The sequence below is a fragment of the Haemorhous mexicanus genome, chromosome 25, assembly GCF_027477595.1.
Source record: "Haemorhous mexicanus isolate bHaeMex1 chromosome 25, bHaeMex1.pri, whole genome shotgun sequence".
Taxonomy (NCBI): domain Eukaryota; kingdom Metazoa; phylum Chordata; class Aves; order Passeriformes; family Fringillidae; genus Haemorhous; species Haemorhous mexicanus.
This window is the reverse complement of record NC_082365.1, coordinates 2,740,802-2,766,438: the sequence shown is the minus strand read 5'-3', so window position 1 is coordinate 2,766,438 and position 25,637 is coordinate 2,740,802. Positions and strand designations below refer to the sequence as shown.

Genomic DNA, 25,637 nt, shown 5'->3' with positions numbered 1-25,637 from the left:
AAGGGTGTGACACACTCCGCAGCTCCTGCGGGCAAATCAAGGGCTCTGCAAAGCTCTTCCTGCAGATGGGATGGTGCCAGCAGCCCCCGGTGTCCCCTTGGGGACAGGGACGGGGCTGTGCCTCAGCTCTGCTGTGACACTCCGGGGAGGGGACAGTTCCTGCGGGTCTATGTCACGCAGGTCAGTGGCTCCTGTCCCAGGGTCTGTTTTCAGGAAAAAGCAGGGGTTTTTCTCTGGCCTGGGTGTGGAGGTGCCCCTGGAGGTGCCCCCTGTGCCAGCTGGTACAGAGGGGAGGGACAGGCCCCTCTCCCAGCTGGGGGCACATTCACATTCCCAGTCCCAGCCCTGCAGCCACGGATCCCCATGCCAGGTGAACACGGGCTGGCCTCCAGTTTGACCAGTTCAGGTGGCTGGGAGTGGGAAAGCTGCTCCTGGGGCAGGGCCTGGAGCAACTCAGGATCTCATCATGGAGGAGCAGCTGCGGGCAGGAGCTCCTCACCCTCAGAGCTGCAGAGCTGAGGAATTGCCAGCACTGAGGAACCCCACAGGTGACAATTCCAGCACTGAGGAACCCCAGAGCTGACAATTCCAGTGCTCAGGAACCCAAGAGCTGGCAATCCCCAGCACTGATAAATTCCCAGAGCTGACAATTCCAGCAATGGTGAAGCCCAGAGCTGACAATTCCAGCGCTGATAAATTCCCAGAGTTGCCAAATTCCCTCTCAGCTGCAGGGATATTTGGGAAGGGGAGCCAGTGGCTGCTCTGTGGCCCTTCCAGCACTTTCCCCCAAGCTCCCAGCCCTTTATCCACCCCTCCCCGCCCGATCCTCATCTCGGCCCTGCCCCACGGCAGCTCCAGAGCGGAGAGGATGTGCCTGGGGCGGATGTTTGTCCCTCCTGGGAGCTTCTCCGCAGCCTCTCCGTGCTGGGATGCACAACCCCGGGGGCTCCGGGGTTGGGAAAATTCCAGCTCCAGGGCTCCCGGGTTGGGAAAATTCCTGCTCCTGTGGGTGGGATGTGGTTTTTTCTGTCACCTCCAACGCCGGGGTGGTGGCAGTGGCTCTTTGGGGCCGCGGGGTGGAGGGAAGGGATGAATTTCTGCTCTCATCCAGCGTTTCCTGAGGCGCTCACCAGCACTGGAAAGCCCGAGAGTGGGGAAGCAGCGGCAGGGAGGGATTGGGACCACCAGAAAAAAGGGAATCTGCTGAGGTCAGGGCACTCACGACCTTCTGGATGCGCAGAGATGCTCGGCGAGAGTCTCCCCTTCCTACAGGAGAAAAATTCCACTTGGAAATATCCAAACCTCCTCTGCCCTGCTCTCCACAGCCGAGGCCAAGTCTGGAGAAGACTCGAGTGGGCGCAAAAGGTGCCTTCAGCCCCCGCCGCGGCTTCTGCCACATCCCTCAGCTGGAAAAGGCCCAGCCCGGCCTAGACCGGGCTGGTTTTGGTGGAGCCGGTTCTGTTCCAACTCCGCGCGCTCGGTTCAAGCAGCAGGAGTTAAAATCCGCCCGAGCCGCTGCCGGGCCCCTTAAGCCGGGCTATTAACACCTCTAATCGCTGCTCCGGGGACAATTTCCCGCTGGATGCGGCGGCCCTGCCTGCGGGGCTCCGCTAGCCCGGATCAGATCGTTCCGGCCGAGCAATTAGGCCGCGCTCAGCCCAGCAAAGCGCGGCAGCAATTATGCCCATCCCATTAACACTGACAGGGCTGGGGCTATTTTTAGCAACACGGGAAACTGCCCGGCGGGGTTTTTGTCCCCCAGCTCCCTTTCCTTAAATGATTTTTCCCCAGGTCTCCGCGGTCCGTTGGGCTGGTTTCAGGCACGGCCAGCTGGGGGCTTTGGAGGGGGGCACTCTGCGGTGCCGCCCATGTGACGCTGTTATTTCCTCCGATAATGAAGCCGCGTCCGGCAGCTGCGGGGGCTCTGCCAGAGGCAAAACCCCGCTCTGTCTTCACCCCCAAAACCTCTTCCCAGCCCAGCCGTGAATCCCTACGGAAGGTGCAGTGGGAGAGGTTATTCCGAGGGGATCCGTCCCGCCCGGAGCTCTGGGGGCTGGAGCGCATCCCGTGCGTGGCTCCTCATCCTTTGTGAATCCAAAGGAGGGACTGGGGGCTGCGCGGAGCCCCCCGGGACGGCGGAGGGGTTCAGCCGGTGGAAGGGTGGGATTGGGGCGCGGGGTGTGGCGGGGGCGGTGCCGGTCCCGGTGCGGATCCTCTGGGGTGGCTTTGGGGTTCCGGGAATGGATGGGGAAGGCGCCGGCAGCAGGTGCGGAGGGGATCTGGGTGTGGAGGCGGCTGCAGGGGGGGCTGAGAGGGAATGGGTGGGGGAGGCACCGACAGCAGCTGCGGCAGAGCGGGGTCTTGGTCCTGGTTCCGGTGCTGGCCGGGCGGGGCTCCGCTGCCCAGGACGCCGTGGGTGGGATGCCCCATCCCGGTGCGGATCCCTTGCCCAGGATGCGGTGCCGGTCGGGCGCTGGGGTCCCGGTGCGGGTGGGATGCCGGTCCGCTGATACCGGTGCGGGCGGGGCGCGGATCCGCTGCCCAGGTCCCGGTGTGGGTCCGCTGGTGCAGGTGCCGGTGCCGGTGCCGGTGCGGTGCCCGGGTCTCGGTGTGCGGGGGGTGCGGGTCCCTCCCTGCCAGGGTTGCCGGTCCCGGTAGGATGCGGGTCCCTGCCGGCGGTACCGGTGCCAGTAGGATGTGGACCCGCTGCCCGGGATGCCGGTGCCGGTAGGATGCGGATCCCCTGCCCGCAGTGCCGGTCCCGGTAGGATGCGGGTCCCTGCCCCCGGTTCCGGTAGGATGCGGATCCCCTGTCCGCAGTGCCGGTCCCGGTAGGATGCGGGTCCCTGCCCCCCGTGCCGGTGCCGGTGCCGGTGCGGGCGCTGCCGCCGCTGCCGGGGAGGCGGGCGGGAGGCGGGCCGGTGACTCATGGCTTCCCAACGGCGGCGGCTCCTCCCCGCGGCCGCCGGCCCCGCGCAGCCCCCGGCACATGGGCCGCGGCTCCGGCAGCGCGGAGCTGGCCATGGCCGCACCGCCCGCCCGCTGCCCCGACTGCCCGGGGCCGGAGCGGGGAGGCGGCGGCGGGACCCCCGCCGTGCCACACCTCGGCATTGCGGTGGACGAGGGGGACGTGCTGCCCGGGGCGCTGCGGATCGTGCGGCGGCTGAGACCCGCCTGGGAGCCGGCCACGGTGAAGACCAAGGTACGGCGGGGATCCTGAGCCGGCGGCCAGCGAACCGGCGGCCGCTCTCACCGGGGATCGCCCGCTGGGGCTGCGGAGCCCGGCTGGGGGGCGGGTGTGGGGTTCTCGGGTCTGTCTGAGCGGACTGCGGTGCTTACCCCGGCGGGGCGTGGGGGCAGCTCAAGGCGGGCTGAGGGGCTCAGCCTGGGGGCTATAGGGTCTGTTCTAGGGGGGCTGTGGGGCTCAGCCTGGGGGCTAGAGGGTCCGTCCTAGGGGGGCTGTGGGGCTCAGCCTGGGGGCTATAGGGGAGCTCTGTAGGGTTTAACCCGGGGGACTCCCGGATCTGTTCGAGGGGGGATGTGGGGCTCACCCAAGGGGCGCCGTGGGGTTCACTGCGGGGAGTTGTGGGGTTCACCATGGGGGGCTGTAGGACCTGACCCAGAGGATGTGACACCCCGTACTCCCACCGCTGGGTCTCCCCTCTGCGCCCAGAGCATGACCGAAGGTTCATCAGCTGTGCAAAGCTATGACACCCCCATCGCACCCCCCTCCCACACGAGGTTTAGAGACCCCTGGGGTGGTCACCGAGCGGTGGCCGTGGGTACAAAAGTGTCCCCAGGCTGGCTGCCGAGGGGTGCCCGCAGGAGCGGCTGCTCCCGAGAGCCCTTCTTGTTTGGGATATTTGTTGTCTCCCGCATTTCCCGGGCTGCGGGGGCTGAGCCCCAGTTCAGGTGGGAGCTGGACACCAGTCCCGGGCTCCTGGCACGGGACAGGGCTCGGCTGTGCGGGGCTGCCAGGGCTTTGCTGGGAGAGCTTTGCTGGCGTGGGAATCGCTCCGGCCAGGGCTGCGGTGACACAGGCTGGTGGCGGTGGTGCCCTCAGCTGTGCCCTGGCGCTGGGCACCGGAGCGTGGAGGGGCTGGAACTGCGTGCCCTTAAATGTCTGCACGTGAGCGAGTGTCCCCTCCGAAGGCACACGCTTCCCGTCATTAAAAATGTATTAATAGCCAAGTGTAATTAAATACAAGAAGCTGCAGGAAAAGCCATCTGAAAGGGCAGATGGCAGCGGGCAGGAAGCTGGGAGTTGGAGTTTGCCGGGCAGGAAATGTCTCGCTCTGCTCGCAGAGCTCGGTGGTTGTGGAGGGACCCCGGCTCCGCCGTATCCAGGCTCCGCAGGGGTCAGTGTTCCGCAGCAGCTCGGGTGTGCGGGCGTGTGTTTTTAATTTAAAAAAAGAAAGGAAAAAAAAAACAAAAAACACTCAGGAGTTGAGGGAAAACCCTCCAGTTGTGTTTCCCTCGGTTGCTTTCCCTCCTCCCGCGTTTCCCCTCGCAGGAGCCGCTTGGGATGGGATGGAGCGGGCCAGGGGCCTCAGCTGGTTCCCATTAGCGATCCCATTCCCTGCCCGGTGCCCTGGAGCGCTGCCCCGTTCCCAGCACCTCGCGGGGGCTGTACCAGGCTGTGCCGGTGGCTCGGGAAAATCTCCCGGAGCTCAGGAACGCGGCAAGAAGGATCTGGGAGCTCGGGCTGCCCTGCCGTGTGCTCCCGGTTGTGCTCGCTTCCCAGAGCTCCTGCTCCTCATCCCCGAGGAATGTCCGTGCAGCTGAGTCTGCCCTCTACACTTGCAGGGAAGCACAAACTCCTCCATCCATTCATCCCTCCATCCATCCATGGATTCCATCCCTCCATCCATCCATGGATTCCATCCCTCCATCCATCCATGGATTCCATCCCTCCATCCATCCATGGATTCCATCCCTCCATCCATGGATTCCATCCCTCCATCCATCCATGGATTCCATCCCTCCATCCCTCCATCCATGGATTCCATCTCTCCATCCATGGATTCCATCCCTCCATCCCTCCATCCATGGATTCCATCCCTCCATCCATGGATTCCATCCCTCCATCCATCCATGGATTCCATCCCTCCATCCATCCATGGATTCCATCCCTCCATCCATGGATTCCATCCTCCATCCATGGATTTCATCCTTCCATCCCTCAATCCATGGATTCCATCCCTCCATCCATGGATTCCATCCCTCCATCCATGCATTCCATCCCTCCATCCCTCCATCCATGCATTCCATCCCTCCATCCCTCCATCCATGCATTCCATCCCTCCATCCCTCCATCCATGCATTCCATCCCTCCATCCCTCAGCCGAAGCCGTGTGAGGTTGCCGTGCAGGGTTGGATGTTTTTAGCCCAGATTTGGTGACAAGTTGCCTTGCTGGTGGCCAGCCCAGGCTGGGGGTGCTGAGGCAGCAGCACGGTGGTGTTTTGGGAATGCTGAGGGATTCTCCTGGCAGGTGAAGCAGCAGCAGTTGGATTTTGCTGCCTCCCCCCAGCGCTTTGGCACAGGACTCGCTTTGCGTTTAATCCCTGCAAAGTTCAAGGAGTGTCACTCCTCCCCTCTGTCCCTGCTGTCACCCGGCTGCAGGAGGGAAGGATCTGGGGTGGCAGCAGGGTGGCTGCAGCCTGGATCCACAGGGAACAGCACCAGGCATCCCCCAGGCAGCCACCGCCACCCTTGGGAGCCACCCCCACACCCAGCCAGTCCCTGCAGGTCACCCAGGAGCCACGTGTGCATCTCCAGAGTCGGCGGCCTGGAATTCAGGGGGGATAAGGCTCAATAATCCCATTAAACCTGCTGGAAAGGGCTGCCCAGGCTGTGGGGCAGCAAAACAAAGCAGCACCGAGGATTTCACCCCATGTGGAGCCACTCACCTGCGGCTGACCCACATGGTGACACCTGCATGGATGGGATGTGACACCTCTGCTGCCTGAATTTCCAACCTCTGGGGCCTGGCAGGACAAGAGGAGGAAAGAGCTGAGCCCCAGGGTGAAACCCAGATTATCAGCTTGGGGAAAAGCAGCTTGGGAAGGTTTGGCCACGGCTGAGGGGCAGCACCCCTGAGGATGGGGCAGCAACCTCGCACTGCTCACCCCAAATCCAGCTGTGGAATGGGGGTGTCAGCCCTGTCTGCCTTGGAGGGTCTCATTCCAGTGCCTGGAGTCTCCCCTGGGAGGCTGCTCGGGGAGCCCTATATATAGGAACCCTATAGGGGAGCGTGGGTTGCTGAGTGGGATGTCTAAAATTATCCGTCCCATCCCTGAGCTGCACGGCTGCCGGAGCAGGAGCCCTCTCCCCCCTCCTGCTCCAGCTCCTCGATCCCACAGGGGTGAGGGGATCGTTCCCAGGGGGAGCCACAGCACCCCAGAGTGCCCAGTTTGGAGCTGGCACTCTGGGGGGCAATGGGACAGGGGTTTCCTGTGGGGTGACAGAGCCCTAAATCCTCTCAGTGCCCCAGAGGTGCCTGAAATCCCAGTAGGATGAGGGAATCATGTCCATGGGAGGCACGGAGTTCCCAGCTTGGAGCTGAACATCCCACAGCGTGGGGGGCAATGGGGCAGGGGTTTCTTGTGGGGTGACAGAGCCCCAACCCCCCTCAATGCCCTGGAAGTGCCCAAAATCCTGGCAGGATGAGGGAATCATTTCCAGAGGGAGCTGCAGCACTCTGGAGCTGGCACAGGGACAATGGGACAGGGAATTCCTGTGGGGTGACACATCCCCAAACCCCCTCAATGGCCTGGAAATGCCCAAAATCCCAGTGGGATGAAGGAATCATTCCCATGGCGACTCGCAGCACCCCGGAGTGTCCAGCTTGGAGCTGGCACGGGGGACAATGGCGGTGATTCCCCATGGAGTGACACGTCCCTAAATCCCCTCAGTGCCCCGGAGCTTCCCAAAATCTTGGCAGGATGAAGGAATCCTGTCCAGTGAGAGCCGCAGCACCCCGGGGCTGGCACGGGGACAATGGGACAGGAGTGTTCTAAAGGGTGACAGGTCCCCAAACCCCCTCGGATGTCCCGGAGGTGCCCAAATCCCGGCGGGATGGGGCGCGGAGCCCGGCGCGGGCGGCAGCAGCAGCAGCCCCGGCATGTGCGCGGGCAGGCGGCCAAGGCGGAGCTCCGGGAGAACAAAACTCCCTTTCCATCTGCGAGGAGCCATCAGAGCGGTGACACGAGATGTCCCCAGCAGCGACATCCCCGCCTATCAGCGCCCCGGCCCGCGGGGAGGGTCGGGGGAGGGGATGGGGGGGTGTGGTGTTTGCTCCGGCCTTGTTTTCAGCCTCGTTGGGTGCTTGATTTATTTATGATTTTTTTTAATTTCGTGCCAATTGACGCTGATTCCCTCCCCACCCCCCCTCCCCCTGGGAGATGTTCCTGGGGCTGCTCCCGTGCCAAGCGTGCTGGTGGCACATCTGGCCTGAGCTGTTCCTGAGATATCCCTGAGCTGTTCCAGGTGAAATTAGCAGGATTTTCACCCAGACCACCACCTCTGCCTGCAGAGCTGTTCCTGAGCTGTTCCAGGTGAAAAAATAACAGGACTTCCACCCAAACCACCACTTCTGCTTGCAGAGGTTTTCCTGAGCTCCCAGGTGAAAAATAACAGGAATTTCACCCAAACCACCTCCTCTGTCTGCAAAGCTGTTCCTGAAATTAGCAGGATTTTCCTGAAATTAGATGCTCCAGGTGAAATTAGCAGGATTTTCACCCAGACCACCACCTCTGCCTGCAGAGCTGTTCCTGATATATCCCTGATATGTTCCTGAGCTGTTCTGGGTGGAAAATAACAGGATTTCCACCCAAAACACCACTTCTGCTTGCAGAGGTGTTCCTGAGCCGTTCCAGGTGAAAAATAACAGGAATTTCACCCCAACCACCACATCTGTCTGCAAAGCTGTTCCTGAAATTAGCAGAATTTTCCTGAAATTAGCTGCTCCAGGTAGAATTAGCAGGATTTTCACCCAGACCACCACCTCTGCCTGCAGAGCTGTTCCTGAGATATCCCTGAGCTGTTCCAGGTAGAATTTGCAGGATTTTCACCCAAACCACCACCTCTGCCTGCAGAACTGTTCCTGAGGTATCCCTGATATGTTCCTGAGTTGTTCCAGGTGAAAAATAACAGGACTTCCACCCAAAACACCACTTCTGCTTGCAGAGGTTTTCCTGAGCTCCCAGGTGAAAAATAACAGGAATTTCACCCCAACCACCTCCTCTGTCTGCAAAGCTGTTCCTGAAATTAGCAGGATTTTCCTGAAATTAGCTGCTCCAGGTAGAATTTGCAGGATTTTCACCCAGACCACCACCTCTGCCTGCAGAGCTGTTCCTGAGATATCCCTGAGCTGTTCCAGGTAGAATTTGCAGGATTTTCACCCAAACCACCACCTCTGCCTGCAGAGCTGTTCCTGAGATATCCCTGATATGTTCCTGAGCTGTTCTGGGTGGAAAATAACAGGATTTCCACCCAAAACACCACTTCTGCTTGCAGAGGTTTTCCTGAGCCGTTCCAGGTGAAAAATAACAGGAATTTCACCCCAACCACCACATCTGCCTGCAAAGCTGTTCCTGAAATTAGCAGGATTTTCCTGAAATTAGCTGCTCCAGGTGAAATTAGCAGGATTTTCACGCAAACCATCCCTTCTGCATGCAGAGGTGTTCCTGAGCTACTCCACTTGAAATTAGTAGGATTTTTCACCCAAACCACCCCTTCTGCCTGCAGAGGTGTTCCTGAGCTGTTCCTGAGCTCCCAGGTGAAAAAGAACAGGATTTCCACCCAAACCACCCCTTGTGCCAGCAGAGCCCTGAGCCTCACTCCTCCCAAACTCATCTCCCTCCCCCAGGAGTTTTCCTGGCTGTGCTGCCTGGCTCCTTTTCCTCATTCTTGCCATTCCCACGAGGTTTTCCCACGGGGTTCCCCTCTTGCCAGGCTCGCCCAGGTGTCACCCCCGCCGTGTCTGTCTGTCCCCACCCAGCTCTTCACCGATGGCATCACCAACAAGCTGGTGGCCTGCTACACGGACGAGGGCATGGCGGACGCGCTGCTGGTGCGGGTGTACGGCAGGAAAACCGAACTGCTGGTGGACAGGGAGGCGGAGCTGAGGAATTTCCAGGTGCTCCGAGCCCACGGCTGCGCCCCCGACCTCTACTGCGCCTTCCAGAACGGGCTCTGCTACCAATTCCTGCCGGGAATCGCGCTGGGACCCGACCACGTGAGGGATCCCCACATCTTCAGGTGGGTGGGGTATTCTGCTGGGATCTGGGGGTTCTCCCTTAGTTTTTTTCCCAGTTTTCTGGGGGTTTGTGCTGTGTTTTCAGCTCTTCCTTGACTGCCACGGGTGGGGGTCACTGGTGTGCCCAGTCCTGGGGGAAATGGGGGTCGGGGGGTGAATGGGTCAAACTGCAGCCAGAGTTGACAAAATTACCAAATTTCCAATTTTTATCAGGTTTTGGTGAAGAGAGGTTTGCTGGGAAGCTGGAAGTAAAGTTTCCTGGGAAGCTTGAATTAGTATTTCTTGGGAAGCTGGAATTAAGGTTCTCTGGGAAGTTGGAATTAAGGTTCTCTGGGAAGCTGTAATTAAAGTTCTCTGGGAAGCTGTAATTAAAGTTTCCTGGGAAGCTGGAATTGAAGTTCTCTGGGAATTTGGAATTAGGGTTCTCTGGGAATTTGGAATTAGAGTTTCCTGGGAAACTGGAATTAAGGTTTCCTGGGAAGCTGGAATTAAAGTTCTCTGGGAAACTGGAATTAAAGTTCTCCGGGAAGCTGGAATTAAGGTTTCCTGGGAAACTGGAGTTAAGGTTCTGTGGGAAGCTGGAATTAAGGTTCTCTGGGAAACTGGAATTAAAGTTTCCTGGGAATTTGGAATTAAGATTTCCTGGGAAGCTGGAATTAAGGTTCTCTGGGAAGCTGGAATTAAAGTTTCATGGGAAGCTGGAATTAAAGTTTCCTGGGAAGCTGGAATTCCTCGGGAAGCAGAGTTTAGGGCTGAATTTACCCTGAAAATGACAATTCTGAAACGCTTCCGAGGCCAATCCCTGACATGGAACGGGGGCTCAGCTGTGCTCACCCTGTGTTTTAAGCAGGATTTTCAGGGAATCCTCCTGAAGACACCCCCAAATCTCTTCTGGGGATTTTGCAGGGGGGGATTTTGAGGATTTGGGATCAGCCCTCACCCTTCTCCTGTGCTCCATGCCAGGCTGGTGGCCCGGGAGATGGCCCGAGTCCACGCCATCCATGCCAACGGGAGCCTGCCCAGGCCCATCCTGTGGCAGAAGCTGCACAAATACCTCAGCCTGGTGAAGACAGAGCTCAGCCCAAAGGTATCCAACGCCAGGTAAAGGCAGAGGGACCCCACAGAGCCAGGCTCTGCCTCGGGCACCCCCTGCCCACCCTCCGGGCCGAGGTTCCCAGGCAAAGCCTCTGCGAGGATCTGGGGCTGGATTTGGGGCTGGATCCCTCTCAGAGAGCCTGGAGCAGCTCCAACCCCTTCCTGCTGCCACTTTGGGGGGGATTTCAGCTTTTTTGGAGCTCTGGGATGTGTGTGTGCAGGATCCAGCTGGAGCCACAGCTTCCCACTGCTGGAACAATCCTCCTCCTCCTCCTCCTCCTCCCGGGAGAATCAGCCCTGCTGAGCTGACGATTAACTCTAGAAATTAAACCACACAATTCTCACTTCCCACCAAACCCATCCCCCTTTTTGGGGCGGCTGGTTTGGCCCGGCAGGTGAGAGTTGGGGTGTCCGGGAAGGATTGGGGCAGCCCCAAGAGGCGCAGGAGGTGAACGACCCCCGGGCAGGGCAATCATTAACCCGCGGCAGGAGCCAGCCGGGATTTTCTCAGCCCCGGGCAGACTTTACCCACCCTGCACCTTCCTCGCGGCCAATTAGGCAATCATTAACGAGCTCTCTTCTTGGAACCTCTCCTGAGGTTACCAGAGTCCAAAACATCCCCGGAGTGCTGGGGGAGAGAGCGCCGGGTGGATTTGGGGGGTGGGCGTGGGGGTTTTGGGGACAGGGGACGCGCTGAGGCCGAGGTGGGGTGGCTGCCTGGCTGCCAAACCTGGTCCCCTCCCCGAAACCAGCCTGGTTAGCCCTGCCTTGTGTCATGAGTGGGGTCGTTTGGAAGGCAAGAGGGGGAAATTCTGCACCCTGAGCCCCCAGGAAAGCGCTGGAAGTCGGGGGAGAGCAATTCTGCCCCTGAGCCCCAAGGGAAGTGCTGGAAACTGGGAAAATTCTGCTCCTGTGACCTCAGGGAAGTGCTGGAATTTGGGGAAACACTGGAATCCAGGGAAATTCTGCTCCTGAGCCCCAAGGGAAGTGCTGGAAACTGGGAAAATTCTACTCCTGTAACCTCAGAGAAACACTGGAAATTGGGGAAATTCTGGAATCTGGGGAAATTCTGCCCCTGAGCCTCCAGGAAAGCTTTGGAAGTCAGGGAAGAGCAATTCTGCCCCTGAGCCCCAAGGGAAGTGCTGGAAACTGGGGAAATTCTGCTCCTGTGACCTCAGGGAAGTTCTGGAAGTTGGGGAAATTCTGCCCCTGAGCCTCCAGGGAAATGCTGGAAGCTGGGGAAATTCTGCTTCTAAGCCCCAAGGAAGCTCTGGAAGTCAGGGAAACACTGGAATCCAGGGAAATTCTGCCCCTGATCCTTCAGGGAAACTCTGGAAGTCAGGGAAGAGCAATTCTGACCCTGTGGCCCAAGGGAAGTGCTGGAAACTGGGGAAATTCTGGAAGTTGGGGAAATTCTGGAAGTTGGGGACATTCTGGAAGTTGGGGAAATTCTGGAAATGGAGGAAATTCTGCCCCTGAGCCTCCAGGGAAGCTCTGGAAACTGGGAAAATTCTGGAGAAATTCTGCTCCTGTGACCGCAGGGAAGTGCTGGAAGTGGGGGAAATTCTGGAAGTTGGGAAAATTCTGGAAGTGGGGGAAATTCTGGAAGTTGGGGAAATTCTGGAAGTTGGAAAAATTCTGGAAATGGAGGAAATTCTGCCCCTGAGCCCCCAGGGAAGCTCTGGAAACCGGGGAAGCACCACCGCCGAGCCCCGGGGCGGCTCCCCGAGAGCAGCAGCGGTGCCACCCTGTCCCTTTTGTCCCCTCCTCAGCCTGCCGCGGGACGTGCCCAGCCCCGAGGCGCTGGAGCAGGAGCTGGCCTGGATGGAGGAGACGCTGTCGCAGCTGGGGTCGCCCGTGGTGCTGTGTCACAACGACCTCCTGTGCAAGAACATCATCTACGACAGGACGCGAGGTGTGTGCGCCCGGGGGTGGCCCCGTGCCGTGTCACTGTCACTCAGGAGCAGTCACAGAGTGATTCCGGTATTGGAGAGCTCTGGGTGTCAGGGCTACAGACCCAAATCTGACATGGGCTCGGGATGGACACGTTTTTATACTTTAATATTAATTATTAAACTGATATTGTTCTATTGTCTACATTGATTTCATCCAAGCATGGATTTTGTAATTTCCATCAAACCCCCACAAACATAATTTCTCATGATTCTTGTTCCAATCAAATAATAATTATATCTAATTATCAAACAATCATTGCATATAATAATTAGATCATTCATCATATTTATACATCATATTTATACATCATATTTATACATATTTATACATAATATTCATACATCATATTTATACATATTTATACATCATACTTACATATCATACTTATATATCATATTTCTATATTATATTTATACATTATATTTATACATCATATTTATACATCATATCTATATATTTTATTTATATATTATATTTATATATTATATTTATATATTATATTTCCATATAATATTTATATATCATATTGTTACATAATATTTATACATCATATTTATACATTATATGTATACATCATATTTATAAATCATATTTATACATATTTATACATCATATTTATACATCATATCTATATATTTTATTTATACACTGTATTTATACATAATATTTAAATATCATATTTATACATCATATTTATACATAATATTTATATATCATATTTATATTATAAATATTGCCATATTTAATATTTAAATATTAAATTTAAACATTTCATTTTAATTACCTTAAACATTATAAAATTTATAATATTTATCATATCTCTCATATAATATTATCATATTTATAATCTATAATTCATCATATCATATAATAATTTCATTTATCGTAGTCATTAAATAATAATACGGGCGCAGTTTCGCACCATCCAGTAAAACCCAACATTTCCCCAACCTTTCTTCCCAACTCCCCGGACTATCCCAGGATTTTTGAAACATTTTATCCCCGCTCTGTGTCCCCTCTGTCCCCACCCCTGACAGTTTTTGTCCCCGCAGAGCGCGTGCGCTTCATCGACTACGAGTACACGGGCTGCAACTACCAGGCCTTCGACATCGGCAACCACTTCAACGAGTTCGCAGGTGGGGACAGCCCGGGGACCCCCAGCCCCAGCCCGGGGACCCCCAGAGCCCCCCAGCCCCGGCCCGGGGACCTCCAGAGCCCCCCAGCCTGGGGACCCACAGAGCCCCCCAGCCCTGGCCCAGGGACCCCCAGAGACCCTCAGCCCTGGCCTGGGGACCCCCAGAGCCCCCCAGCCCCAGCCCGGGGACCCCCAGAGCCCCCCAGCCCGGGGACCCACAGAGACCCCCAGCCCAGGGACCCCCAGAGCCCCCCAGCCCTGGCCCAGGGACCTCCAGAGCCCCCCAGCCCAGGGACCCCCAGAGCCCCCCAGCCCCAGCCCGGGGACCCCCAGAGCCCCCCAGCCCAGGGACCCACAGAGACCCCCAGCCCGGGGACCCCCAGAGACGCCCAGAGCCCCCAGCCTGGGGACCCCCAGAGCCCCCCAGCCCTGGCCCGGGACCCCCAGAGTCCCCCAACCCCGGCCTGGGGACACCCAGAGCCCCCCAGCCCGGGGACCCACAGAGGCCCCCAGCCCAGGGACCCCCAGAGACGCCCAGAGCCCCCAGCCCGGGGACCCCCAGAGCCCCCCAGCCCAGGGACCCCCAGAGCCCCCCAGCCCTGGCCCAGGGACCTCCAGAGCCCCCCAGCCCGGGGACCCACAGAGACCCTCAGCCCCAGCCCAGGGACCCCCAGAGCCCCCAGCCCGGGGACCTCCAGAGCCCCCCAGCCCCAGCCTGGGGATCCCCAGAACCCCCAGCCTGGGGACCCCCAGAGCCCCCCAGCCCCGACCTGGGGACCCCCAGAGTCCCCCAGCCCGGGGACCCACAGAGACCCTCAGCCCTGGCCCAGGGACCTCCAGAGCCCCCAGCCCTGGCCCAGGGACTTCCAGAGCCTCTCAGCCCAGGGACCTCCAGAGCCCCCCAGCCCAGGAACCCCCAAAGCCCCCCAGCCCCGGCCCAGGGGGGCCCTGCTGCTGGCATGGAGGAGGGAGGGGTCCCCCGCTCTATACTGGGAATGGGTTGTCCCTGTTACTGGGAATTCCATGTCTCATACTGGGAAATGGGATGTCCCTGTTACTGGGAATTCCACATCCCATACTGGGAAATGGGGTGTCCTTGTCACTGGGATGGAGGAGGGAGTTGCATTCCCAGTCCCACACTGGGAAATGGGGTCTCCCCATCTCTTGGGGTGCAGAAGGGAGTTTTATTCCCAGTCTTGGGGTGGGAAATGGGATCTCCCCATCCCTGGGATGGAGGAGGGACTTGTCCCCAGTCCCATGTTGGGAAATGGGGTGTCCTGGTGTCCCCTGATCCCTGAGGATGAGGAGGGAGTTGAATCCCCAATCCCACGATGGGAAACGGTGTCTCCCCATCCCTGGGGGTGGAGGAGGGAGCTGCACCCCAAATCCTACAGCAGGAAACGGGGCTGCCCTTGGTCACAGCGGGGTCTCTGCTGCTCTTGGGCACCCGGATGCCCCTGGGGTGCCAGTCCTGGCTCCTCACCCCGAGGGCCAGCAGCTGGTCCTGGGTTTGTGCCTGGCTGGGGTTGTGCTCTCCTTGCTTTGCCGTGGAGAACCCAATCCCTCCCTGTCCCCCCATGTCCCCCCCGTGTCCCCCCCGTGTCCCCCTGTCCCCCCAGGTGTGAAGGAGGTGGATTATGGCCTCTACCCCAGCAAGGAGACGCAGCTGCAGTGGCTGCACTCCTACCTGCAGGCCTACAAGGAGCTCACCCAGGGCCAGCCAGGTGACAGCCAGGTGTCCCAGGAGGAGCTGGAGACCCTCTACGTGCAAGTGAACAAGTTCTCCTTGGTGAGTGAGGAGGAGGAAGGAGCTGGCCTTGCTCCAGGGCTGAAAACACAACCCGGGGGATGAGGGAGTGAGGGAGTTCTCCTCTGCTCTTGGCCAGCCTGAGGGCTTGGGGACATCGGGGACAGGCTGTGCCACAGGGCCAGCCTGAGCCCCCGGGCAAGGTCACGGGGGTGTGTTGGGGACAGCTGTGCCCGACAGGGTGGCCTTGGGCAGCCCTTCAGAGGGGTCAGGCACGGCTGGAGTGAGGAAATCCTCTTTGCTGCCTGCCAGGGTGGCCCCGGCCGATTTTCTGGAAATTTCGGGTGAAATATTCCCTGTTTTCCCGGCTGCAGCTGCCGGGAGGGCAGCACAGGGGTGGCAGCCCATGTTCAGCACCCTCCCTGCTGCCTCCAGCTCCAGCTCCAGCCAGGAGCAGCCTCTGGAGGGCACAAAAATCCCGCGGTGGCTCCGTGTCCTGTCCTTGTCACAGCCCTGGGGACTGGGGCGCGGGGGTTTCTGCCCCCATGGCCCTTCCCTGACCCTTGCTCTGCCCCTTGCAGGCGTCCCATTTCTTCTGGGCCTGCTGGGGCCTGATCCAGGACAAATATTCCACCATAGACTTTAATTTCTTACGGTGAGTGCCCACGGGCTGCTCCCGGGGAAATGGGCAGGGAGGGTCCTGGGGAGGGTCCCGAGGAGGATGCCAGTGGTCCCTGGGGAGGATCCTGGCAATTCCTGGGGAGAATCCTGTCGGTCCAGGGGGGGATCCTGGAGAGGATCTCTGGGAGGGTCCTGGGGAGGATCCCGGAGAAGATCCCAGTAATCCCTGGGGAATATCCTGGCAATCCCTGGGGAGGATCCTGGGGAAAATCCCAGGGAAGAGCCTGGTGGTCCCTGGGGAGGATCTCGGCTGTCCCTGGGAAGGATCCTGGGGAAGATCCTGGTGGTCCCTGGGGAGAATCTCCAGGAGGATCCCAGGGAAGATCCTGGCAGTCCCTGGGGAGGATCCCAGTGATCCCTGGGAGAGATCCCAGGAAGAATCCTGGGGAAGATCCCAGTGGTCCCTTGGATGATCCCAGGGAGGATCCTGGGGAGGATCCTGGTGGTCTCTGGGGAGTATCCCAGGAAAGATCCCGGGGAAGATCCCAGCTCTCCCTGGGGAGGATCCCAGCGATCCCAAGGGACAATCTCGGCCATCCCAAGGGACACGAGTGGCTCAGAGCCATCCCTCCTCTCTCTCTCTTTGCAGATATGCAAAGTTAAGGTTTAAACAGTACTTCAAGATGAAGCCAGTGGTCACAGCCCTGCAGGTCCCCAAGTAGGGGCCACCCCGAGCTCTCCTGTCCTGGCCGTGCCCTCGCGCCCCCCTCGCCCCTCGCCCGGCCTGGCCACGGTGACAAGGGGGACAAGAGGAGCCCTGGCCCGGCCACCACCTCTCCCAGGAGAGCCTGGCCACCCCTGAGACGGGACCATGAGGTGCTGGAGAGGACCAGGGCCCCGGCGAGGCCCCAGCCCACGGCAGGAAGCCTCACCACCGCCTTAAAGCCGAGCCCCGCTCGGCCCCGGTGCCCGGCAGGTCCGTGCCCTGCTGGCACTGCTGCTGCTGCCTGGCACTGTCCCCTCCCCCTGCGCTGGCCCCGAGGGGGACACGGGGTCACCCCGGCTGCTCAGAGCCCCCAGAGCCGCCCCACTTTGGTCACTTTGGCTGCCCCACTGTCCCCTCCTGCCCTGCTTGGTGCCACCGGGGTGCCACCCCCAAAGCAGAGCTGTCCCAGGTCCCTGCTGGCCCCAGGGACAAGACCCTTGTCCCCGAGGGGTGGCAGCTGCGGGCAGAGGGGCAGGGCCAGCCCTGAGCCCCTGGCACCAGTGGAGTGGTGCTGGTGGGCACGGGGTGCCCACCCCCCCCTGCGGGGAGTCCCCACAGCTGCCCCTGCCTGTCCCCACTGTCCCCTTGGCTCGGTGGCTTCCCCCCCACCCCCAGCTCTGCCCTCAGGGTCAGGGGGTCCGGGGACATCCAGGGGGGTCTGTCCTGCCTGTCCCCACCCCTGGCAGGAGGTGGCACGGAGGTGCCCCCCTCCAGGACCGGGCACAGCTTCACCCCCCCTCCCCCTGCCCTGCTGAGCCCCGTCCAGCTCCTCGCAGCAGTCAGGGCCCTGTGCCACCCCCCCTGCCTGTGGGGACAAGGTGACTGTCCCTTCTCCGGGCACAGGGACCTCCCCCAGGCAGCCCCAGGGCTGCTGGCACAGCCGTGTTTGATTCAGTGGGAAATAAAAGCTGCTGGTAGCTGGAATTTGGGGCTGGAGCAGGGGCAGGCCCCCCCACCCCAGGCTCTGGGGGTGCTCCTGTCCCTTCTGTCCCCTGAGATGTCCCCACCCAACCCTCACCCCCACCCTGGTGAAGCCCAGGCCCCGCTCTCTGCTCCAAAAAGTCACTTTTATTGTGCCAAGGGCCAGGGGGAGGAAGGATTGTAAACAGGGATGTGAAATATACAGGTTAAGTTACTCGTCGTCTTATTAACAAAATAAAGCTCTATCTATATTTACAATCTTTAAAAAACAAAATGAAACAACAACAAAAGAAAAAGAAATGGAAGAGGGACACAGGAAGAGCTGCAGCTGTGGGGAGGGGACACATCTGCTTCCAGTCCCTCTGCAGCACAACCTGGCCCAGCCCTGGAGCTGGGACCCCTCCCCAGGGACCCCTGTCCTTCCCAGGGACCCCTTTCCATCCCCAGGGACCCCTGTCCCTCACTGGGGACCCCTTTCCATCCCCAGGGACCCCTGTCCCTTACTGGGGACCCCTTTCCATCCCCAGGGACCCCTGTCCTTCCCCAGGGACCCCTGTCCCTCCCCAGGGAGTTGGGAATAAATAAAGCACTGACAAAGGGCAGGGGAGGGGCTGGAGGGATGTCCCCTGGGATAAAGGATGTCCCCACGGCAGTGTCCCCAGCACTGGAATCCTGGTGCTGCTGAGATTTGGATCCCCAGCCCGGCTTGGGGACAAGGGGACAGAGGGACAAGGGACAGAGAGACAAGGGGACAGAGGCTGGTGCCCACCTTGTGCAACCTCGAGCCCAGGTGGCCGCGGCTCCTGCAGTGTCCCCAACGTGGTGACAGTTCACACGGTGTCCCCACCATGGTCACAGCTCCTGCTGTGTCCCCAGCACAGTGGCAGTCCCCGCGGTGTCCCTGTCCCCGCGGTGTCCCCAGCGCTGTCGCTGTCCCAGGCTCGGGGCTGTTCCCGGCTCTGCCACACGGAGGTGCCGGAGCCCCGCGCACGGAGGGACAGCGGGGACACGGCCGGGGAGAGAGCGGCTGAGCACAGGGGGACACGGCACACACACCTGGGCACTGCACAAACACCTGGGCACTGGCACTCAGAGGGACACGGCACACACACCTGGGTATGGCACAAACACCTGGGCACTGCCACAGACACCCCTGGGCATGGCACACACACCTGGACACTGCCACACACCTGGGCACTGCCACTCTGAGGGACACTGCACACTCACCTGGACATGGCACAAACACCTGGGCACTGCCACTCAGAGGGACACGGCACACACACCTGGGCATGGCACAAACACCTGGGCACTGCCACTCCAAGGGACACGGCACACTCACCTGGACACCACACACGCACACCTGGGCACTGCCACACACCTGGACACAGCACACACACCTGGACACCTTGAACTCTCACCTGGACACCGCCCTGCCCAGCCACACCCCAGCCCCTGGAACAGGCTCTGACCACACCAAGCTCATTTATCCTCATCACTCCTTTCCCCCTCACAGCCGTTCCTTCCTTCTCCCTCCCTCTCACCCCGCAGGGCTCAGGTGCAGCCCGGCCTGCAGGGCCAGGTGTCCGGGGCCAGGCGGGCACGTCCCCCCCGAGGGGCGGCTGGCAGGGCAGGAACAGCCCCCTCTTTATTCCCTAAGTGGGCCAGAGCTGCCAGCAGCACAAAGGGCCCCGAGGAGCCTCTGGCCGGGGCCGGGGCCAGGCTGGAGCTAAAATTGGCTCGGTGGGAATTCGCTGGCAGGCGCCAAAGAGCGAGCGGGAAGCGCGGAGGGGAGGTCACACCAGGATAGAGGAGGGACCAGTGTGTCCCTGTCCTGTGTCCCCATCCCGTGTCCCCATCCCATGTCCCTATTCTGTGTCCCTGTCCTGTGTCCCCATCCCGTGTCCCCATCCCATGTCCCTATTCTGTGTCCTGCCCTGTGTCCCCATCCCGTGTCCCTATTCTGTGTCCCCACCCTGTGTCTCCCTGCCATGTCCCCACGCCGTGCCCAGCAGCGCAGCAGGTGAGGCTCTCCAGGACCCGCAGGTGCTGCAGGGCTGGAGATGCTCTGGAGGTTCCCTGCAGCACGAGAGCCTCAGGTCCCCTCAGGGGTGACAGCGCCGCAGCCACAGCGTCACCAAATCGCCAGGCTGGCTGACCTTGGCTCCACGTGCCACCAAAGCAAGGCCAAGCCAGTCCTTGCCACCCAAAATCCCAGGTGCCCACCCTGGTGGGACCCTTCTACAAGTGGGCAGCTCCCCTGTGGCCGAGTGCCACCCCGCCGGGACACGCCCCGTGGTGGCAGCCAGCCCTGCCACCCCCTGCGCCCCTCAGTCCGTCAGCACCACCAGCTCGCCGTCACTCTTGTCCTCGCCCTCCGAGTCCTCGCCCTCGCTGTAGCGGTACATGTCCCCCTCGGGCACCGAGTGCCCGTCGTCCCCGGCGTCGCCGTCCTTGAGGCTGCGGGTGTTGACGATGACGGGCATGGTGGGGTCCACGCCGCGGGGCAGGTAATGCTCCAGGAGGGGAGGGGGCAGCTGCACGCCCACCGGCCGCGGGTACAGCACGTCCGAGGAGCTGGGGGGCACCTGGCTGCCCTGCGGCCTGGGGGACACGGCGGGGGGGGACAAGGCTCAGGGGGCTTCCCTTGGCCACCTCGAGGGGGGAATTATGTGCAGGGTGGGTGGGCACCAACCCCATGGGAACAAGGTGGGCATGCACCTCATCGACATCAGGTGAGTGGCAACCCCGTGGGCACCAGGTGGGCACCACTCACATCACCAGGTGAGCCCCAGGTGTCACCAGGTGAACCCCACCCCATGGACACCAGGTGGGCACAAACCCCATGGGCACCAGGTGAGGCCTCACCCCAGCACTACCCCTCCGAGCCTGTGGGGCGCACAAGGTGTCCCTTATCAACCCCCCTTATCAATTCCTCCTTACCAATCTCCCTTACCAATCCCTCTTATCAATCTCCCTCATAAATTCCCCTTACCAACCCCCCCCTTTATCAATCTCCCTTATCAATCCCCCTTACCAATCCTCCTTTATTAACCCCCCCTTACCAATTCCCCTTTCCCATCCATGTTATCAATCCCCTTATCAATTACCCTATCAAGTAGCCCTGCCTGGTGTCCTGGCACTGGTTCCTCATCAATCCCCCCTTATCAATCCCCCTTACCAATCCCCCTTTACCAATCCCCTTATCAATCCCCCATTATCAATGCCCCCTTACCAATCCCCTTTATCAATCTCCCCCTATCAATCCCCAATCACCAATCCCCCATTACCAAGCCCCTTTATCAATCCCCCTTATCAATTACCCTATCAAGCAACCCTGCCTGGTGTCCTGGCGCCGGTTTCTCATCAATCCCCCATTACCAACCCCCCTTTACCAATCCCCTTATCAATCCCCTTATCAATTACCCTATCAAGTAGCCCTGCCTGGTGTCCTGGCACTGGGTACTCATCAATCCCCCATTACCAATCCCCCTTACCAATCCCCCTTTACCAATCCCCTTATCAATCCCCTATTATCAATGCCCCCTTACCAATCCCCTTTATCAATCCCCCTTATCAATTACCCTATCAAGCAACCCTGCCTGGTGTCCTGGCACTGGTTCCTCATCAATCCCCCATTACCAACCCCCCATTACCAATCCCCATTACCAATCCCCCCATTACCAACCCCCCATTACCAATCCCCTTATCAATCCCCTTATCAATTACCCTATCAAGTAGCCCTGCCTGGCGTCCTGACGCCAGTTCCTCATCAATCCCCCATTATCAACCCCCCTTACCAATCCCCCCTTCTCTATCCCAAATATCAATCCCCCATTACCAACCCCCATTACCAACCCCCCATTACCAATCCCCTTATCAATCCCCTTATCAATTACCCTATCAAGTAGCCCTGCCTGGCGTCCTGGCGCCGGTTCCTCATCAATCCCCCATTACCAACCCCCCTTCTCTATCCCCGTTATCAATCCCCCATTACCAACCCCCATTACCAACCCCCCTTTACCAATCCCCTTATCAATCCCCTTATCAATTATCCTATCAAGTAGCCCTGCCTGGCGTCCTGGCACTGGTTCCTCATCAATCCCCCCTTACCAACCCCACCTTACCAGTCCCCCCTTACCAATCCCCCATTACCAATCCCCTTATCAATCCCCTTATCAATTACCCTATCAAGTAGCCCTGCCTGGTGTCCTGGCGCCGGTTCCTCATCAATCCCCCATTACCAACCCCCCTTACCAATCCCCTTATCAATCCCCCCTTCAATATCCCCATTATCAACCCCCCTTACCAACCCCCATTACCAATCCCCCATTACCAATCCCCCATTACCAATCCCCTTATCAATCCCCTTATCAATTACCCTATCAAGCAGCCCTGCCTGGTGTCCTGATGCCGGTTCCTCATCAATCCCCCATTACCAACCCCCCTTACCAATCCCCTTATCAATCCCCCCTTCAATATCCCCATTATCAATCCCCCATTATCAACCCCCCTTACCAATCCCCCCTTCTCTATCCCAAATATCAACCCCCCATTACCAACCCCCATTACCAACCCCCCATTACCAATCCCCTTATCAATCCCCTTATCAATTACCCTATCAAGCAGCCCTGCCTGGTGTCCTGACGCCGGTTCCTCATCAATTCCCCATTACCAATCCCCCTTACCAATCCCCTTATCAATCCCCCCTTCAATATCCCCATTATCAATCCCCCATTACCAACCCCCATTACCAATCCCCCCTTAAAAACCCCCCATTACCAATCCCCTTATCAATTACCCTATCAAGCAGCCCTGCCTGGTGTCCTGATGCCGGTTCCTCATCAATCCTCCCTTACCAACCCCCCATTACCAACCCCCATTACCAACCCCCCATTACCAATCCCCTTATCAATCCCCTTATCCATTACCCTATCAAGTAGCCCTGCCTGGTGTCCTGACGCCGGTTCCTCATCAATTCCCCATTACCAATCCCCCCTTTACCAATCCCCCATTACCAATCCCCCATTACCAATCCCCTTATCCATTACCCTATCAAGTAGCCCTGCCTGGTGTCCTGACGCCGGTTCCTCATCAATCCTCCCTTACCAACCCCCCATTACCAACCCCCATTACCAATCCCCCATTACCAACCCCCCTTTACCAATCCCCTTATCAATCCCCTTATCAATTACCCTATCAAGTAGCCCTGCCTGGCGTCCTGGCACTGGTTCCTCATCAATCCCCCCTTACCAACCCCACCTTACCAGTCCCCCATTACCAACCCCCCATTACCAACCCCCCTTATCAATCCCCTTATCCATTACCCTATCAAGTAGCCCTGCCTGGCGTCCTGGCGCCGGTTCCTCATCAGCGCCTTGTACTCGCCCACGCGCAGCCTCTTGCCCTCCACGATGCAGGTGCGCTTGGGCCGCGGTTTGTATTTGTAGTCCGGGTACTTCTCCAGGTGCTGCCGGCTCAGCCGCGCCTGCTCCTCGTAGTAGGGCTGCTTCTCCTGGTTGGACATGGATTTCCAGCGGGATCCTGCGTGGGGAAAGGGGGAGAGCGTGCTCACAGCCTGCCTGAGCGAGGAGATCGTGGGTGAACCCACCCCGAGGTTGATTGGTGCTGTTGGTTGGTTAATTAATGATGTTAATTAATGGCGTTGCTGGTGGGAATGGTGCCTGGATTTACAGCGGTGCTGGTGGGAGCCATGCGCTGCAGCTGGTTCTGCTGGAATGTCGGGAACAGCTTCCCTGGATTTCCCTGGGCATTTCCAGGGGTTCATCTCCTCGTTCCCAGACCTTCTCCAGGCACCTCCAGGGATTCATCCCCTCATTCCCTGACCTTCCCTCCGGGATTCATCCCCTCCCTCCAGGGGGATGCAGAGCACATCCCCTGTCCCAAGATCTTGTTCCAAACCCTCCAGGGGATGCAGAGGGAATAGGGAATCCCCTGTCCCTGGATCTCATTCCCATCCCTCCAGGGGATGCAGAGGGAATCCTACACTTGGATCTCATTCCCATTCCTTCAGGGAGGAGTCCCCTGTCCCAGGACCTCATTCCCATCCCTCCATGGCCATGCAGAGTGGATTCCCCATCCCCAGATCTCATTCCCATCCCTCCAGCGACTGCAGAGGGACTCCTGCCCCAGCATCTTGTTCCCAGCCCTCCAGGAGATGTAGAATGGATCCCCTGCCTCTGGATCTCATTCCCATCCCTCCAGTGGCTGCAGAGGGTCTCCCCTGTCCCTGGATCTCATTCCCATCCCTCCATAGAGATGCAGAGTGGATCCCCAAACCCCAGATCTTGTCCCCATTCCTCCAGGGGCTGCAGAGGGGCTCCTGCCCCACGATCTTGTTCCCAACCCTCCAGGGGATGTAGAATGGATCCTCTATCCCTGGATCTCATTCCCATCCCTCCATGGGATGTAGAATGGATCCTCTATCCGTGGATCTCATTCCCATCCCTCCATGGAGATGCAGAATGGATCCTCTATCCCTGGATCTCATTCCCATCCCTCCAGGGGCTGCAGAGGGGCTCCTGCCCCACGATCTTGTTCCCAACCCTCCAGGGGATGTAGAATGGATCCTCTATCCCTGGATCTCATTCCCATCCCTCCATGGGATGTAGAATGGATCCTCTATCCGTGGATCTCATTCCCATCCCTCCATGGAGATGCAGAATGGATCCTCTATCCCTGGATCTCATTCCCATCCCTCCAGGGGCTGCAGAGGGGCTCCTGCCCCGGGATCTCACCCAGGATCTTGCTGATGCTGGAGTTGTGCATGTCTGGGAAGGCCTGCAGGATCTTCCTGCGCTCGTCCTTGGCCCACACCATGAAGGCGTTCATGGGCCGCTTGATGTGGTTGTTGTTCCTGGACTCCGGGAAGTGCCGGGAGCCTGCGGGGACACGCGGGATGAGGGCAGGAGCCGGAGGACAGAGCCACCCTGGGGTCACCACCGTGCTCCCGGCCACCCTCACCGTCCATCTCGCAGCTCAGCAGAGCCTCGTCCAGCCGGTGGCCTTGGGTCTCCTCCATCCGCTCCTTCACCGGGGAGGAGTCGATCCCGACGGGCTCCTGCAGGACAGCGGGGTCAGGAGCCAGCCCCCAGCCTGGGACAGCTGTGGCTGGTGACGCTGGGGTGGCAGAGGGGACAGTGACCACACGGAGTGACCCTCACCTTGCGGTAGGGGCTGCTCAGTGACCCCTCCATGGCGGCGCCGTGGCCGTGCAGCAGCTGCCGCGCGTCGTGGATGGCTTTGGTGATGGCATCGCCCTCTCCCAGGAATCCTGGCAGGACACGGGCACCCGTCAGTGCCAGGGGTCACCACACTGACCACTCACAGCACTGACCCCATGGGCACCCGTCAGTGCCAGTGGTCACTCTGCTGACCACTCACAGTGCCCACACCCACAGGCACCCATCAGTGCCAGTGGCCACTCTGCTGACCAGTCACAGCACTGACCCCATGGGCGCCCATCAGTGCCAGTGGTCACTCTGCTGACCCCCCAGAGTACCCATCCCCATGGGCACCCATCAGTGCCAGTGGTCACCACACTGGCCACTCACAGCACCGACTCCATGGGCACGCATCAGTGCCAGTGGCCACTGCTGACCAGTCACAGCACTGACCCCATGGGCATCCATCAGTGCCAGCGGTCACTCTGCTGACCACACACAGCACCCACCCCTTAGGGCACCCATCAGTGCCAGCGGGCACCCCACTGGCCACTGCTGACCACTCACACACCCCCCCCCACCCATGGCCACCCAGCAGTGCCAGTGGTCACTCTGCTGGCCACTCACAGCACCCACCCCAATGGGCACTCATCAGTGCCAGTGGTCACTCTGCTGACCCCCCAGAGTACCCACCCCTAAGGGCACCCATCAGTGCCAGTGGTCACCACACTGACCACTCACAGCACTGACCCCATGGGCACCTGTTAGTGCCAGTGGTCACCCCACTGACCACTCACAGCACCCACCCCAATGGGCACCCATCAGTGCCAGTGGTCACTCTGCTGACCCCCCAGAGTACCCACCCCTAAGGGCACCCATCAGTGCCAGTGGTCACCCCACCCTGCCCATCCCAGCCGTGCCCCGGGCGGCGGCACAGCCCAGGGTGACAGGGCTG

At 59.4% G+C, this 25,637-nt stretch overlaps 2 protein-coding genes across 12 annotated transcripts in view; one reads left to right on the top strand and one right to left on the bottom strand.

Moving 5' to 3' along the window:
• Positions 1–2,989: 2,989 nt before the first annotated feature.
• ETNK2 (ethanolamine kinase 2) lies at positions 2,990–17,759 on the top strand. Its single transcript, XM_059867665.1, has 8 exons — positions 2,990–3,202; positions 9,003–9,262; positions 10,224–10,361; positions 12,128–12,270; positions 13,364–13,447; positions 15,066–15,235; positions 15,775–15,848; positions 16,464–17,759. The coding sequence occupies exons 1-8, from the start codon at positions 2,990–2,992 to the stop codon at positions 16,534–16,536; spliced, it is 1,155 nt and encodes a 384-aa protein (XP_059723648.1). The 3' UTR covers positions 16,537–17,759.
• SOX13 (SRY-box transcription factor 13) overlaps positions 17,629–25,637 on the bottom strand; it is a 38,158-nt gene continuing 30,149 nt past the window's right edge. For 4 of the 11 annotated variants that reach the window (XM_059867662.1, XM_059867660.1, XM_059867661.1 and 1 more), the window contains exons 10-14: positions 24,683–24,792; positions 24,483–24,579; positions 24,257–24,400; positions 22,826–23,042; positions 17,629–20,102 (exon numbers count right to left, since the gene is read on the bottom strand). In XM_059867662.1, the coding sequence (XP_059723645.1) occupies positions 19,829–20,102; positions 22,826–23,042; positions 24,257–24,400; positions 24,483–24,579; positions 24,683–24,792 (842 nt within the window). In that variant the 3' untranslated portion in view covers positions 17,629–19,828. The remainder of the gene's footprint in view (positions 20,103–22,825; positions 23,043–24,256; positions 24,401–24,482; positions 24,580–24,682; positions 24,793–25,637) is intronic. The other 7 variants (XR_009489427.1, XR_009489422.1, XR_009489426.1 and 4 more) reach the window with 7 other exon arrangements.